The 12,868-nt window shown below is 40.6% G+C and overlaps 1 protein-coding gene across 3 annotated transcripts in view; it reads left to right on the top strand.

The window, feature by feature from the left end:
- Positions 1 to 12,868, top strand: part of ADAMTSL1 (ADAMTS like 1) — a 443,438-nt gene that overhangs the window by 416,845 nt on the left and 13,725 nt on the right. For all 3 annotated transcript variants that reach the window (XM_089489382.1, XM_089489388.1, XM_089489374.1), the window contains 3 exons: positions 5,326 to 5,526; positions 7,118 to 7,298; positions 10,960 to 11,167. In XM_089489382.1, coding sequence (XP_089345508.1) covers positions 5,326 to 5,526; positions 7,118 to 7,298; positions 10,960 to 11,167 — 590 coding nt within the window. The remainder of the gene's footprint in view (positions 1 to 5,325; positions 5,527 to 7,117; positions 7,299 to 10,959; positions 11,168 to 12,868) is intronic.

The following is a 12,868-nucleotide window of genomic DNA, read 5'->3' as shown; positions in this document are numbered from 1 at the left end:
CTCCCCTGGTGACTTCCATATCAGATTTGCTCAGTTCACAAGTCAGAGGAAGGTTTCCCTAACTGCCAGCACTTGTAAGCATAACCTTGGGATCTTGGAAAACAGCTCTCTGTTTTCATACCTTGTTCTCAGTGACTGTGGAGTGGGACTACAGGGGCCACTTTCTCTGTTGATTCAGGAGACAGAACAGTTTGCAGAATGTCTTCGCACTATGCAAGTTACTGGACTCTTTGGTTCTAATATTTGCAAAACATTAGAATCCATTTTTCTTGCATGGAGGAGGTGGGAAGGCAGAAGATTCCTATTCTCTCCCACCTTCTTTTCCTTGGCTTCCTCCCACACTCACAAACACACAAATGAAATGAAGATAAAGGAGGACTAGGCCTGTCTCCCTGCTCCACAAGCCCTTTGGCAACAGAGGTTGACTGAGTAGGTTGTGAAAGCAAAGAAACCTAACTTTGCCTTGGCTTCTGCTAGGCCAAGTGAAAGCAAAAAGCAGATGGATTTATTTCCAAACAGCCAGCAAAAACTTCTGCCCCAGAGGGCTAAAACACATGCCTGCAGATTCCCCTTAGGGTGCCAGAAACAAACCCAGGGGGTGTGAGAGGAGTGTGCATATTATATGTAACCTTTGGCTACAGCAATTTAGCTTTTAGCTTTCTTGAGCCCCACTATACAAACAATCTACTTTTGCACTGGGTCGGGATTAGAGTTTGGAAGGCTCATCAATTGTGCAAGTTTTACTTTTTGTTTAAAGGCATAACATTTTTCTTTGCTTTTCAGTAAACTAAAAGATCTCATCTGTATAAATTAAAAATTGGATGATTTTGCTTAATGTGGAGACCTGATCAGGATCATGTCTTCCAAAAATAGAAGAGATGTATAAACTTCCTCCAGCCTGTTTTTTAAAATGTGTGTTCATTCCCCAGGGAAGAGCTGGCAAAAGCAAAGATAGCAGTGAAATTATGGCAATGGAAGCACACAGCTCCTTCATCCTAAGTCTTGTCCACAAATTCATCTTTCTCTTTCTGCTACTTCTCTTTTCTGGACCTTTTAAAGCTAGCTACATCCTTTTCTTGTTGGATACCTGGGCAAGGAATCTCCAGGATGCCTTTACTTGGGACAGCCTTCGCTCTCAGCTCACCCACCTCAATAACACCACAAGACACCACCATGACAGGCATCCAGGGTACAAACCAACCATGTCACATCCACCCTATCTCACTTCCAACACAATTTACTGAGCAGATTTTACCCCACGTGTATTTAGTTTACTGCTCTACTCTTTGTTGCAGGAGATACCAAAGTTAACATCATTTCATGTAACTGTCATGGCTCCATCCTATGGAATCCTGGGATTTATAGTTTGTTGTGACATCAGAGCTCTCTGGCAGAGAAGGCTTTGATACCTTACAAAACTTCAAATCCCAGAATTCCATAACATTGAGTTATGGATGTTAAAGTAGTGTCAAACTACGTTAATTCTGCAATATAGCTGCACTGAGAGACCAGGATTCAAATCCCTGCTCAGCCATGGAAACCCACTGGGTGACCTTAGCCAAGTCACACTCTGCCACCCTTAGAGGAAGGCAACTCCTTCTGAACAAATCTGGCCTAGAAAACCCCATGGGTGTTGCCATAGGTCAAAATTACTTGAAGACACATAACAACAACAACAACAACAACATCAGACAATCTGCTCCTTCTGGACATAGTGAGGTTCTTGGGGTGTCCTCAGTGGTCAGCTGCCTTGCCACTTCCCATTAATGTGCCTTCTTCTTGGCTTGCTCCTCCCAGTTGCCCAGAAGACAACGGTGGGGCAACTGGTAGGAGCATTGCTCCTCCTTGTTATCATCACAACTTACCTGCTTGGATAAAGAAAGTGAATAGGCATCCACAGTGAGAAGATAACACATGCTAACATGACACAAAATGAATACACTGATCTGTCCATCCCTGCCTTGACCATGTGTTCCTGTGTGGTCCCATTTACTACAAGCTGTGTATTGTTCATTCATTTGAATAATAATAGTGCTCAGTAAATTGCAGTACAACCAAGGCTTTTCCATCGACATGCCATAAAGTCTTCAGTCATGGCTAATAAGACCATATTACAAAGTAAGTACTTCTGTTAGTAACCTGTGTTGGATGGGATTAATATTATTCCTCTGAGCAGAACAAGGCTGGTTTATTTTCAGTATGTTGCTTCATATTTTTGTTCTTGTTAAATATGTGTAAGACATTATTGTCTCTGTACTAAGTCTTATTTGGAAGATATGTCATTTATCAAGGATGAATTGTATTGATCTAACAGATGCAAACGGGAAATACCTATTACATACTGTCTTCATAGGGACTAGCAAGGTTTTTTCATTACAAGGGAGGGAGGAATTTCCTCATATCATTGCATTGTGAGAATAGGCAGTTATTTTTATTTATTTATTTTCCCTGTTATTGTCTATGTGGTATTTTCATCATTTTATGTACTGGTTTGGGAAGAAGTACTAATAGCTGATGGAAATAAAATATGTAGTGACAGAAAGAGCAAGAGTTCATGTATTTGGTAAAAAACTTTGTAGGAAACCTACAGCCAGAGAAACAAATTAAATTTGGCTAGGGACTCAATTTAATGTCAAATGATTTTGCTTTTGTTTGTAAATCTCATTTGATATTTTGCCTCCTTCTTTTGATATTATAGTAAAACTGGGTTAATTGCCCATGTTACGAACCATATAATGGTGATGATCCCTCTGATCTGATTATCTTAGCAGACTCCTAAGCATTCATCTGTAATTGTAGTGAACTTGCAAGCATACTCTTTGCATATATCACAGATGGGAGCCGAATGTAAACACCAGAAGCTACTCAGAGCCAGTTAACACATGTGCAAGTTATACGCATAGCAGGCTGCAGGAGCAAGTGCTCTCAGCCACTGTGCACAGAGTTTTTAATGTAAACCAAGGTTTTTAGATACCAAGAAACTTCACAGTGAAGATTATGTGTTTGGTAGGAAAACATATATGAGACAGGAACCTTCACCTTACTGCAGGGATGGAGAACTTCACAGGGTCTGGGAATCACACCCACCCCATTTTCTACCACTTCAGGAACTTTGCAGGCTTCCATCAGTGTGTAAATTCAGTTCTGATATTTAAGGGCCTGGCTCTTCTTCTTTGGCCCTCAGGATGAGGAGGTACAGTCTCAGTGAGAATGTACTGCCTTTAAAAAGCTCTTATTTATTTATTTATTTGTCATTACTTAGACTTGAATGGCATACTCTGTGCAGCTGTGGTTAATGCTCAGTGTTTCATGATTAATGGCATGACCAGGGGTTGCCCTTTTTAATATCATCCTTTTAACATCACCAGGACCCGGCTCTTGTGACATCAGAATGGGTCGTCTCAAGATCTCAGTTTTCAACCCTGAAATCTTGAGGCTTGAGGTAGTCTTGGAGTGTGTCCACACTGCAGAATAAAGGAGTTTGATGGCACTTTATCTCCCATGACTCTATCTGACAGAATCCTGGGATCTGTAGTTTGATGAGGCACCAGAACTCTCTGACAGACCAGACTGGATACTTCTCCTAACTACAAATTCAGAGATTCCACAGGATAGAGCCATGACAGTTAACGTAGCATCAAACTGTTTTATTTCTGCAGTGTGGAAGAGCTGATAATCTTTGAACCCTGCTTGCAAAACTTGAAGTGACCACCTTTAAAGCGCTACATGATTTGGGTCCATGTTACCTATGGGATCACCTCCTTCCTTATAGATCCATATATTCAGGTCCTCTGGCAGACATCTATTCCAGTTAGCCAGGACTATGTTGGCAACATCCAACCAGTGGACTTTTTCTTCAGTTGCCCCTAGACTGTGAAATGCCCTGCTGGGAGATATTTGACAGCTGAATATGCTATCTGAATTTAAAATAGTATTAAAGACCTATCTCTTGTGACAGGTCTACCCAGCTGATTTTAAACAATAAATTTTAAATTGGCATTCAGTTGCCCCTCCATTTTCGCAGACTTTGAATCCGTGTCCCTCACCCGTTCACCGGTGGCAAATGGAGGGGGACAAAAGGGGGTGCGGGGAGGGGGTCTGGAATAGATCCCCCACGAAAATGAAGGTGGTACTGTATAACCTGATATCTGGATGATTGTAATGTTTCCTAGGTTTATGGTTTTTAAAAGGGTTTTATGTATTTTAATCTATCTTGTGCCTCACCTCAAGCCTTGAGGAAAGGTGGGTGAGAAAACGGTTGTTCTTGTTGTTCTTGTTCTTATTTACAGTGATGTAGTAAAATTGTGTCCCTCATATAAAATGGCAAAATCAAGCTTTGTTGTTTGTTTGTTTCATTTCATTTTACATTTTCAAGGTATGGATGTAGAACCTGTAGATATAGAGGGCCAACTGTAGTTTTATATGAATACACCAAATCATAGAAGCCAAACCGAAACAGATTGTCTTACTGAAAACTAGCCCCAAGGACTGCAACTGATAGTAGGAGATATCTGGAGGCAGGTCTAGTACCAGGATACCACATACCAGGGCAAATAGCAGGGTTAACTGCCCCTGCTGCTGTGACCACTTGGCTGAACAAGACAGCAGGGACCTAGGGGAATTACATGTAGCAGCGTGTCAAGTTCACCAACTATCATATTATGCCATCTCTCTCCATCACATTGATTTGTGGGGAGGCCATCACAATTACAGTGGGAGCGCTGGTGGAGTTCAAGTGCACAGTCTGATATCATAGAATCAGAGTTAGAAAAGACCACAAGACTCATTGAATCCAACCCCCTGCCAAGCAGGAACATCACAGGCATGTAGGCAAGTTATTTTGAGAGGATCACTGGGCACCCTATCCAGGCACCCTACCCAGGACCTGCACCCACCTCCAAAATGGAGCCAGGCCTGTCTGAAGGCTGCAGGTATATGAAAAAAAGCATGCCTCTGTAACTAGAACTCAGTACATTCTGATTTATCATCTTTCCATTGGTTAAATGTCTCTTTTCTACTTATATATTGAAGTTAGGTCTGAGATTCCACTTATCTCTTCTGTTGGAGGTAATACTTGCTAGGGATCTGGGCATCTGGGGATCTTTATTTATTTTAACATCAATATTGTCAAGCATTGTGAAGTGAATATGATGAATCAGATATAAATGTTTAAGTTAGCAACAGACATAATCACAAAACCATCTGAAAGTCCAATTGTTGATTTCTCTGATCTTCTTTAAGATATAAGAAGTAAACATGTGGTAAGTAGTTGCCCAGTTTGTTGAGAGTTAACATATTTCTGTTTGTTTTTCTGTTTGTTTTAAGGCTGCCCAGTCAATGGCCATCCAACACCTAACATCACCTGGTTTTATTCTGGCCAGCCCATCACTATGCCTCATCATGTCTTGGCATCTGGTCAGATTCTTCAGATACTGAACATCAGCAGTGATTATCAGGGAGAAATCAGTTGCATGGCTCAGAATGAGGCAGGCTTGCTTGTGCAGAAAACATCTCTGGCGATCCAAGGTAGCTCTTGTTTTTATTGTCGTGGTTCTTTTGTTTTTGAATTGACATACTGCTGTGTTGTTTGTTGCTAACTGCCTTTAAGTCGACTTCGATTCATGGCTACTTTATGAATGGGACATCTCCAAGACCCCCTATGCTCACTCTCTGCTCAGGTCCTGCAGATTTATGCCCATGACCTCCCTGATTGAGTCTATCCATCTGGCATATGGTCTTCCTCTCTTTCCACTGCCTTCTCCCTTCCCTATCATTATTGTCTTTTCTAATAAGTCATTCCTTCTCATGATATGGCCAAAGTACAACAGCCTCAGTTTGATAATCTTGGCTTCCAGGGAGATTTCAGAGTGGATCTGTTCAAGGACCCATGTGTTTGTCTTTTCGGCTGTCCACGGTATCCTTAACACGCTTCTCCAGCACATCTCAAATGAGTTGATTTTCTTTCTATCTGCTTTGTCCACTGTCCAGCTCTTACATCTGTAAACAGTCATGGGGAATAAAATGGCTTGGATGATTCTAACTTTAGTGTAGGTGATGCTTTTTAAAATTAATTTTTTTGTGGAAGTACAGTTTCTGGGCAATAAAATGTGGATTTCAGAACACTCCCAGTTTCCATATGTTGATTCCTAACAACAGTGTAGGACTTTTCTGTTTGTTGTTTGCTTAGTTTTGGGTTTCATGGATGGTAAGCATCATAGAAAATCCAGCATTGTGTAGTGGTTTGAATGTTGGACTACAACTCCAGAGACAAAGATTCAAATCCCCACTGGGTCATGGAAACCCCCTGGCTGACCTTGGCCAAGTCATTCTCTCTTAGCCTCAGAGGAAGGCAAAGGCAAACTCCCTCTGAGCAAATCTTACCCCATTATAGATTTGCCTTAGGGTCATCATAAGCATACAACAATAAAGCACAATGGAGGGTGTACCACATTGTTTGCTTGTAAGTCTGCAATCCTGCCGTGATTAAAGAGCTCTTTCCATATTTTATTAAGGGTCCTCATACAAAGGAGATTTCAGTTTACTTGTGGATCTCCATTTTGGACAGATAGATACCCTAAGTCGACCCAGGTTTGGGTGGTCATTTTGAACATTTTGAAGTCAATATATCTCAGGATGTTCTCTAATGAACACTTCCTGTGGAATCCTAGGATTTATAGTTTTACAAGGTCTTTAGCTTTCTTTGCTATAAACTACAAATCCCAGGATTCTGTAAGATGGGGCCATGGCATTTAAAGTGGTGTCAAACTGCATTATTTCTACACATGGAATTTTCATTATTTTGTGGAAACATACTTACAAGTAGACAACATTAATAATGACCAGCTGCCAATGTTGAGCCCTCGCTTTAAAAACATTTCTCCCTGTTGACTGGCCACTGCTGGAAACAAAATAGAAGCCAAGATGAGCCTTTCCTGTAATCCAAGGAGCCAGTTCTTGTCCACCAATTGAGAAATTAAGTTTGGTTTATTGTCACCACTTCTTGAAAATATCTCTGTGCAAGAAAGAGGGCTATGGCATTTTCTGTTTTACCAATATTAATAAATGTATGTTGTCTGGACGATTTTTTTTTCAATTGGATGATTTGCTGCTGTTTCAGATTATTGGTGGTCAGTTGACAAGATGTCTCCCTGTTCAGCCTCTTGCGGTAACAAGGGTCTACAATATCATCAGATGAAATGCTTGCTGGGTGGAGCACCAGTCAACACATCCAATTGTGTGAACAAACCCAAACCTGCTCTGCAGCCTGTTGTTTGTAACAGAAGAGATTGCCCTTCAAGGTTACTTTTTAAAAAAATATTTTTATTAAACATGCATGCATATACAAAAAGGACATATGTGCACATCACACCAGCAAACACACACACACACACACACACACACACACACACACATATATATATATATACATATATATATATATATATATATACACATACACACATATTCAGGGCTAAAACACATGGCAGAAATAATCAAGTTTGACACCGCTTTAACTGCCCTAGCTCAGGGCTAAGAAATCCTGGGAATTGTAGCTTGTGGTGGCACCAGATCTGTCTGAGAGAGAAGGCTAAATGTCTCCCTGAATTCTCTAGCCAGAACAGTCAAAGTGGTGTGAAACTGGATTATATCTGCAGTGTGTTTTGACCCTTACGTTCCGATACTGATAGTCCACCAATTTCAGTCCAATACAACCATCACCTCAGTATCTTCAATCCAGTTCTCTCATATAGTTCATATTCACAAACCTTTTCTTTCTCCTTACCTATATCTTCTCATGCCTTCCTCATTTCTTCTTGCCCTTCCCTTCCCTTCACATTTCCTCACTATCTTCCAAATTCAGAACATGCATCCACTTAACTTCCCTTTCCTCACTCCTAATCTTGTCTCGCTTACTCTAACCTTTTTCCTACTTACTTAAAACATCCTTTAAAAAAAACTCAAATTCTTTTACACTTCCTTCCCATCAGTACCAGCTTGATTTTTGTTAGACTTTCTCATAACCTACCAACTTTAGTGTAATCCCTCAGTAATATAATGTAATGTAATGGGTAGAATTGGGAGTCTTGCTAAGTAAAAAACAGAGTATTGGTCTCTGGCACTTGATATAGTTTTTTAAAAAATCTTTCTGATTGTGAGAACTAGAAGCTTATATCAACGAAAGGAGTTATTCACAGCAGTTCACAGAGATTACTGAATGCCATGCCGTTCTGTGCACTATTTATTTTAAACAGCTCTTTCTCAGAGAAACTGTAGGCCATCTTCCAATTCTACAGTGCTATATTTCCTATAAAGCTTCCTAAGCTTATAGTTGGGAGAGCCTCTATTTTTTTAGCAATACATTTTGGCAAAAGGACAGATGAATAGGTCCAGTGAAACACAGTCATCTCCAATCTGAATCTTTCTAGATATTGTAGAATATAACTCCCATCTGCCTGAGCCAGCATGGCCAATGCTCAGAGTAGATCAGAAATATAGGCCAAAACCCCTGGAGGTGGAAATTACCGAGCTAGATGGGCCAATGATCCAGTTCAGCTTAAAGCTACTTCCTGTGTTTTCATGGTCTCAGAAAGTTGTCCTGCCATTTTCTGACAAGAGCAGCAACACCCACAGAGCTGTAAAAGAAATAAATAAATGCCATGATCAGCACAGAATGGCCACTGTGGAAATGTCTCTTATTTTATTACTTTTCCATAATGTTTCACACACCTCTGCTTTAGGCAACAGATCTCTAGATGGCCAGCTGAATCGTAAGAAACAGCTGGAACCAGGAGAGTTAGTGAAATATGAAACATGCTCATTAATATCAGCAAAAGTCTGACTTGCTGATGGGAATACTTCTACACGAATGATTTATGTGCATTAGTCCCTTCTTAAGCTGCAATGCTGCCCATGCTGCTTTCTTGACTCCCAAGAAACTGATGAAATGAGCTTGTGTTAGAAATGTTAGGCTAGAATTTACAAGGGGCAAAAAAAAAAAAATCCTGTATATTTGACCTATATGATCAAGAAAGAGAACGGAAACTGTGCTTTCTTTTCTGTAACAGAACTTTTTTTAATTGATTTGTTTCTATAAATGTTTTGAGAAATCTGATCAGCAGCCCAAGAATAAAAACAAAGGGCTATTTTGATTCATAATTGAAAGCAGCCATTCCCAATGTGGAACATTCTAAATGTATGGGACTACAATTCCCCTCATCCTTGGTAGCATAGTCAATGGATATGTTGTCTGCGGTGGTGGAAGCTGTAATCCAATGCTTCTGAAGCACACCAGGTTGGAGAAGGCTGGTGTTTAGGATTCCCTGTAGCATGAATTTGTACTTATGTGATGGGACAGGCTCAGATTTTCTCAAACATTCATGTTATAAATAGATAGGACAGATATGAAACTGAGACACACAGATCCTTGACTTGACTAGAGCAATCCCATGAAACCAATCATCCTTTTCCTTCCATTTCTTCCTGCTGTCCTTTCTTCCCAAAGCCTCTGGGCTACTGATGACAGCTTTTCCATTTTTAACAAATTATCCCCCAAAGATTAGATGCACAGATGCAGCCACAGTTCATATTCATCAAAGGGCACCTGTCTTCACACCACATCCTGACAAGAACCCAGAACACCCATCAGCATGCCATAGGATACCTGAACACTAGGGGCCTGGTTATTTCTCAATATGTGGAGGCTAGCCAACATGAAACCTAGCAAAGCCTCAAATCCTTTTTGCAACTGCAGTGGATCTGAATTATGAAATAGGACTGTAATTCAAAAACATTTTAGATACTTGTCCCCAGACCTAAAGTCAGTGATTTCAGTTTACCCAAGAAACCTTTAAACCAGTGCTATTGAAGCCACTGTAGTGGTCCTTGGACCAGTGTCTATGAACTACTGGCTGCCAGTTTGCTCAGAGTTTCCAGAAGAAGAAAAAATAAACACGTGTTGCAAATGGGCATGCCCTTGGCATTTTTCAAAAAAATGCCACTCCCCCACCCCTACCCCCAAACAGATAGCCCAGGAAGCAGTACTTCACACTACCTTAGGTCTAAAAGGTTCTTGCATTGTGATTGTTGTTGCTGTGTGCCTTCAAGTCAAAAAGCCAAATGGGACTGACAACCAAATATTGCAGTGTGTTATCACCCCTAACAGAAGGGAATTTCTTCAGGGCTCCATCCATTCATCTTACTCCTCCATCTATCATTTGATTCTTTTTTTGTACCTATGCAAACCTTAGAGTTCTCATGATCAGGTGGATACTCTGCTTGTTTCTTAGCAGACATTTTTTGACTGGATTTCAATCAGCAGTCACAACCTGTTAGTAGGAGTGATGCAGAATTTCCCTAATCTGACTAGCCTTTGGTTGAAATTAATGGTGAGAACTCCTCACTTGCCAGAATACTCTGGCCTGCTCCCACAAAGTACCCCAAATTCACCCCTCGCTGCTCTCTTCCGGCTATGGGTTCTTGGTTCTGGCCACAAATGATGGACAGCTAACTTCCTAGTGTCCCCATTTGTTACCTGGTGCCTTTGGTGAGATCAGAACAAGGCACTCAGCCACACTATCGATGCTTGACACCTCATTCTGACCTCAGAGTGACTTGCACCTGCAGCAGCAGTGCCAGGCAGCTCACAGGTATTGCAAGTGAAAAGGGAGACACCGGCATTGCAGCAAAGAGAGTCCAAAACTTGCAACAAAGGATGAGTTATTTAAATGCAGGTTAGGGAGAGGAAGTCCCAAATCAGATGTAGGCATAGTGAAGACAGTCTGTATCCAATTTGGGCATCATAGTACATCGGGGGGAGGGGGGTGTGTGGAGTAAAGCACCTATATAGACAAGGCCTAGGACTGCAGAGTGAAAACATGTTTCAGAAAACACAGGTAGGTGTGTGATTTTGTAATACCGTTGACTCTTTTCATAATTTTTTTTACCTTATCCTTTGATTAGGTGGATGGTGACATCTTGGTCCCATTGTACGCAAAGCTGTGGTGGAGGCATCCAGACACGGCGGGTGACATGTCAGAAGCTAACAGCTGCAGGCAACTCTGTCCCCATGTCTAGTGATGTATGTGCCCAAGTTGCCAAGCGTCCAGTAGATACCCAGAGTTGTAACAGACAGTTGTGTGTTGAGTGGGCAACCTCTGCCTGGGGACAGGTAAGTACATATAAGATGAAATTCCACATTAGACGTTTGTCTACACAAGTGGACATATGTCTATTGTAAATAGAATTGAGCAGTTTCACAACATCAGTATTCAGCAAGTGACTGTCATGATGTTATAGGGAGCCAATGTCTGTTGTACATCGTGACTGAAGTGTATCAAGTATCAATGTGCAATGGGCCTGCCAGTCCTTAGCCTACCTGTGTGCAACAGTAGACCCCAGTGCATGTTCAGACACTGGTTAGGGAGTGCCAGTGCACATTAGTAGAACTCAATGTGCATCAGGACACTCTTTTTCCAGTGCCCTGATAGGCATCTTTGCAATTCACTAGGAGTGTTCTGTAATGCCCCTGCTACATAGCTAAGTATGAGTAAAGTTATACATCATAGACCATGATACAGAATCAAGGCCATAGTCAACACTAAAGTTTAACTCCCCATCCCCGGCTGCCTTCTCATGATCATGTATGAAGGACACTTTTCTGTTAGATCAGTAATTTTAAACCTTTGGTCCAACAGATGTTTTGGACTTCAAAGCCCCCTCCTCAAAAAAGTCCTGGTAAGAATTGTCAGGAATGCTGAGAACTGAAACTGAAAACTTCTGGATGGCCAAAGGCCGAGAACCTCTGAACTAAATGACATACACAAATTAATTCCATCTTGGTGATCTATCTCTCAGGATTGTTTGAAGACCAGTGAAATAAACATTTATATATTTTACATGTTTAAAAGTATGGCGTAAATTAGTAATAATAATAGCATTAAAACAATGCTGGTGTTTCTAAAAGTGACAGAATCTGTTCTTACAGGAGAGAAAACATTTAATGCATAATGAATCTGGAAAACAACACATCGAATTTTATGTAATTTTATAATTAGCTAAGAAGGTAAATTAAGTTAAAGAGAACTAAGCAGTATCTTGATTAAATGTTTGTCTGACTGCATCATTTCTAACATTCCCTCAGGTACAGAAAATGATCATAATGAATGGTCAGCCAGTCAGGCAAGAATAGCAAATTAAGCACATATTATTTCAGGCAGATGAAGGCAATATGATTGAACTAGCAATGTTTATTCTGTAATTCCTGATAGAACTGGGTGAACTATTGATATTCTGGTTAAGAGACACGGATTGTTCATTACACATCATGCAAAGTTGACTGCCATAATCAGAACCACCCTACCCCATCCTGAAGAGTATTGTTTGGTTGTTGAATCTAGGACTAATTGGAAGATATCCTGAGGCTTCTAGCAAGATTAGATTTGTTGCTTTCTGTTAGCTGATAAAAACTGCATTTAAAATCCCTCAAAGAAAATCCCTGCTTTTGTGTATTTTGGAAAGAGTTCACTCAAGCATTGATTGAGTTACCATGCCACATTTATTAGTAGGGATCTGATCTTATTTTTTTAAAAGACATAAGTAAATTGTCTAATTTGTAGTTTCTCTGGAATTTCAGGTAATGTTTATGTAATGCATCCCTTGAAGAGGTGACTATTAGTTTATATCACCCCATGATGTCATATCCAGGATGAATTATCAAAAGTTGCATGAATTCATCTGTTTCAGCTGACCTTTTGGCTTCCTAATATAATGTTTCTCCAACTTAAAGAAGAGGTGGAGGAGGGAGTTTCTCAAGTGCTCAATAAAACTTACACAGCTCCATTCCCAAGCAGGTCTATAAATTGATTATTTA

The sequence above is a fragment of the Sceloporus occidentalis genome, unplaced genomic scaffold (genome assembly GCF_023333645.1).
Source record: "Sceloporus occidentalis isolate IW3139 unplaced genomic scaffold, rSceOcc1.0.p SCAF_1, whole genome shotgun sequence".
Taxonomy (NCBI): Eukaryota; Metazoa; Chordata; class Lepidosauria; order Squamata; family Phrynosomatidae; genus Sceloporus; species Sceloporus occidentalis.
Note: the sequence above shows the minus strand (reverse complement) of the source record. Positions and strands in the feature narration are given on the sequence as shown.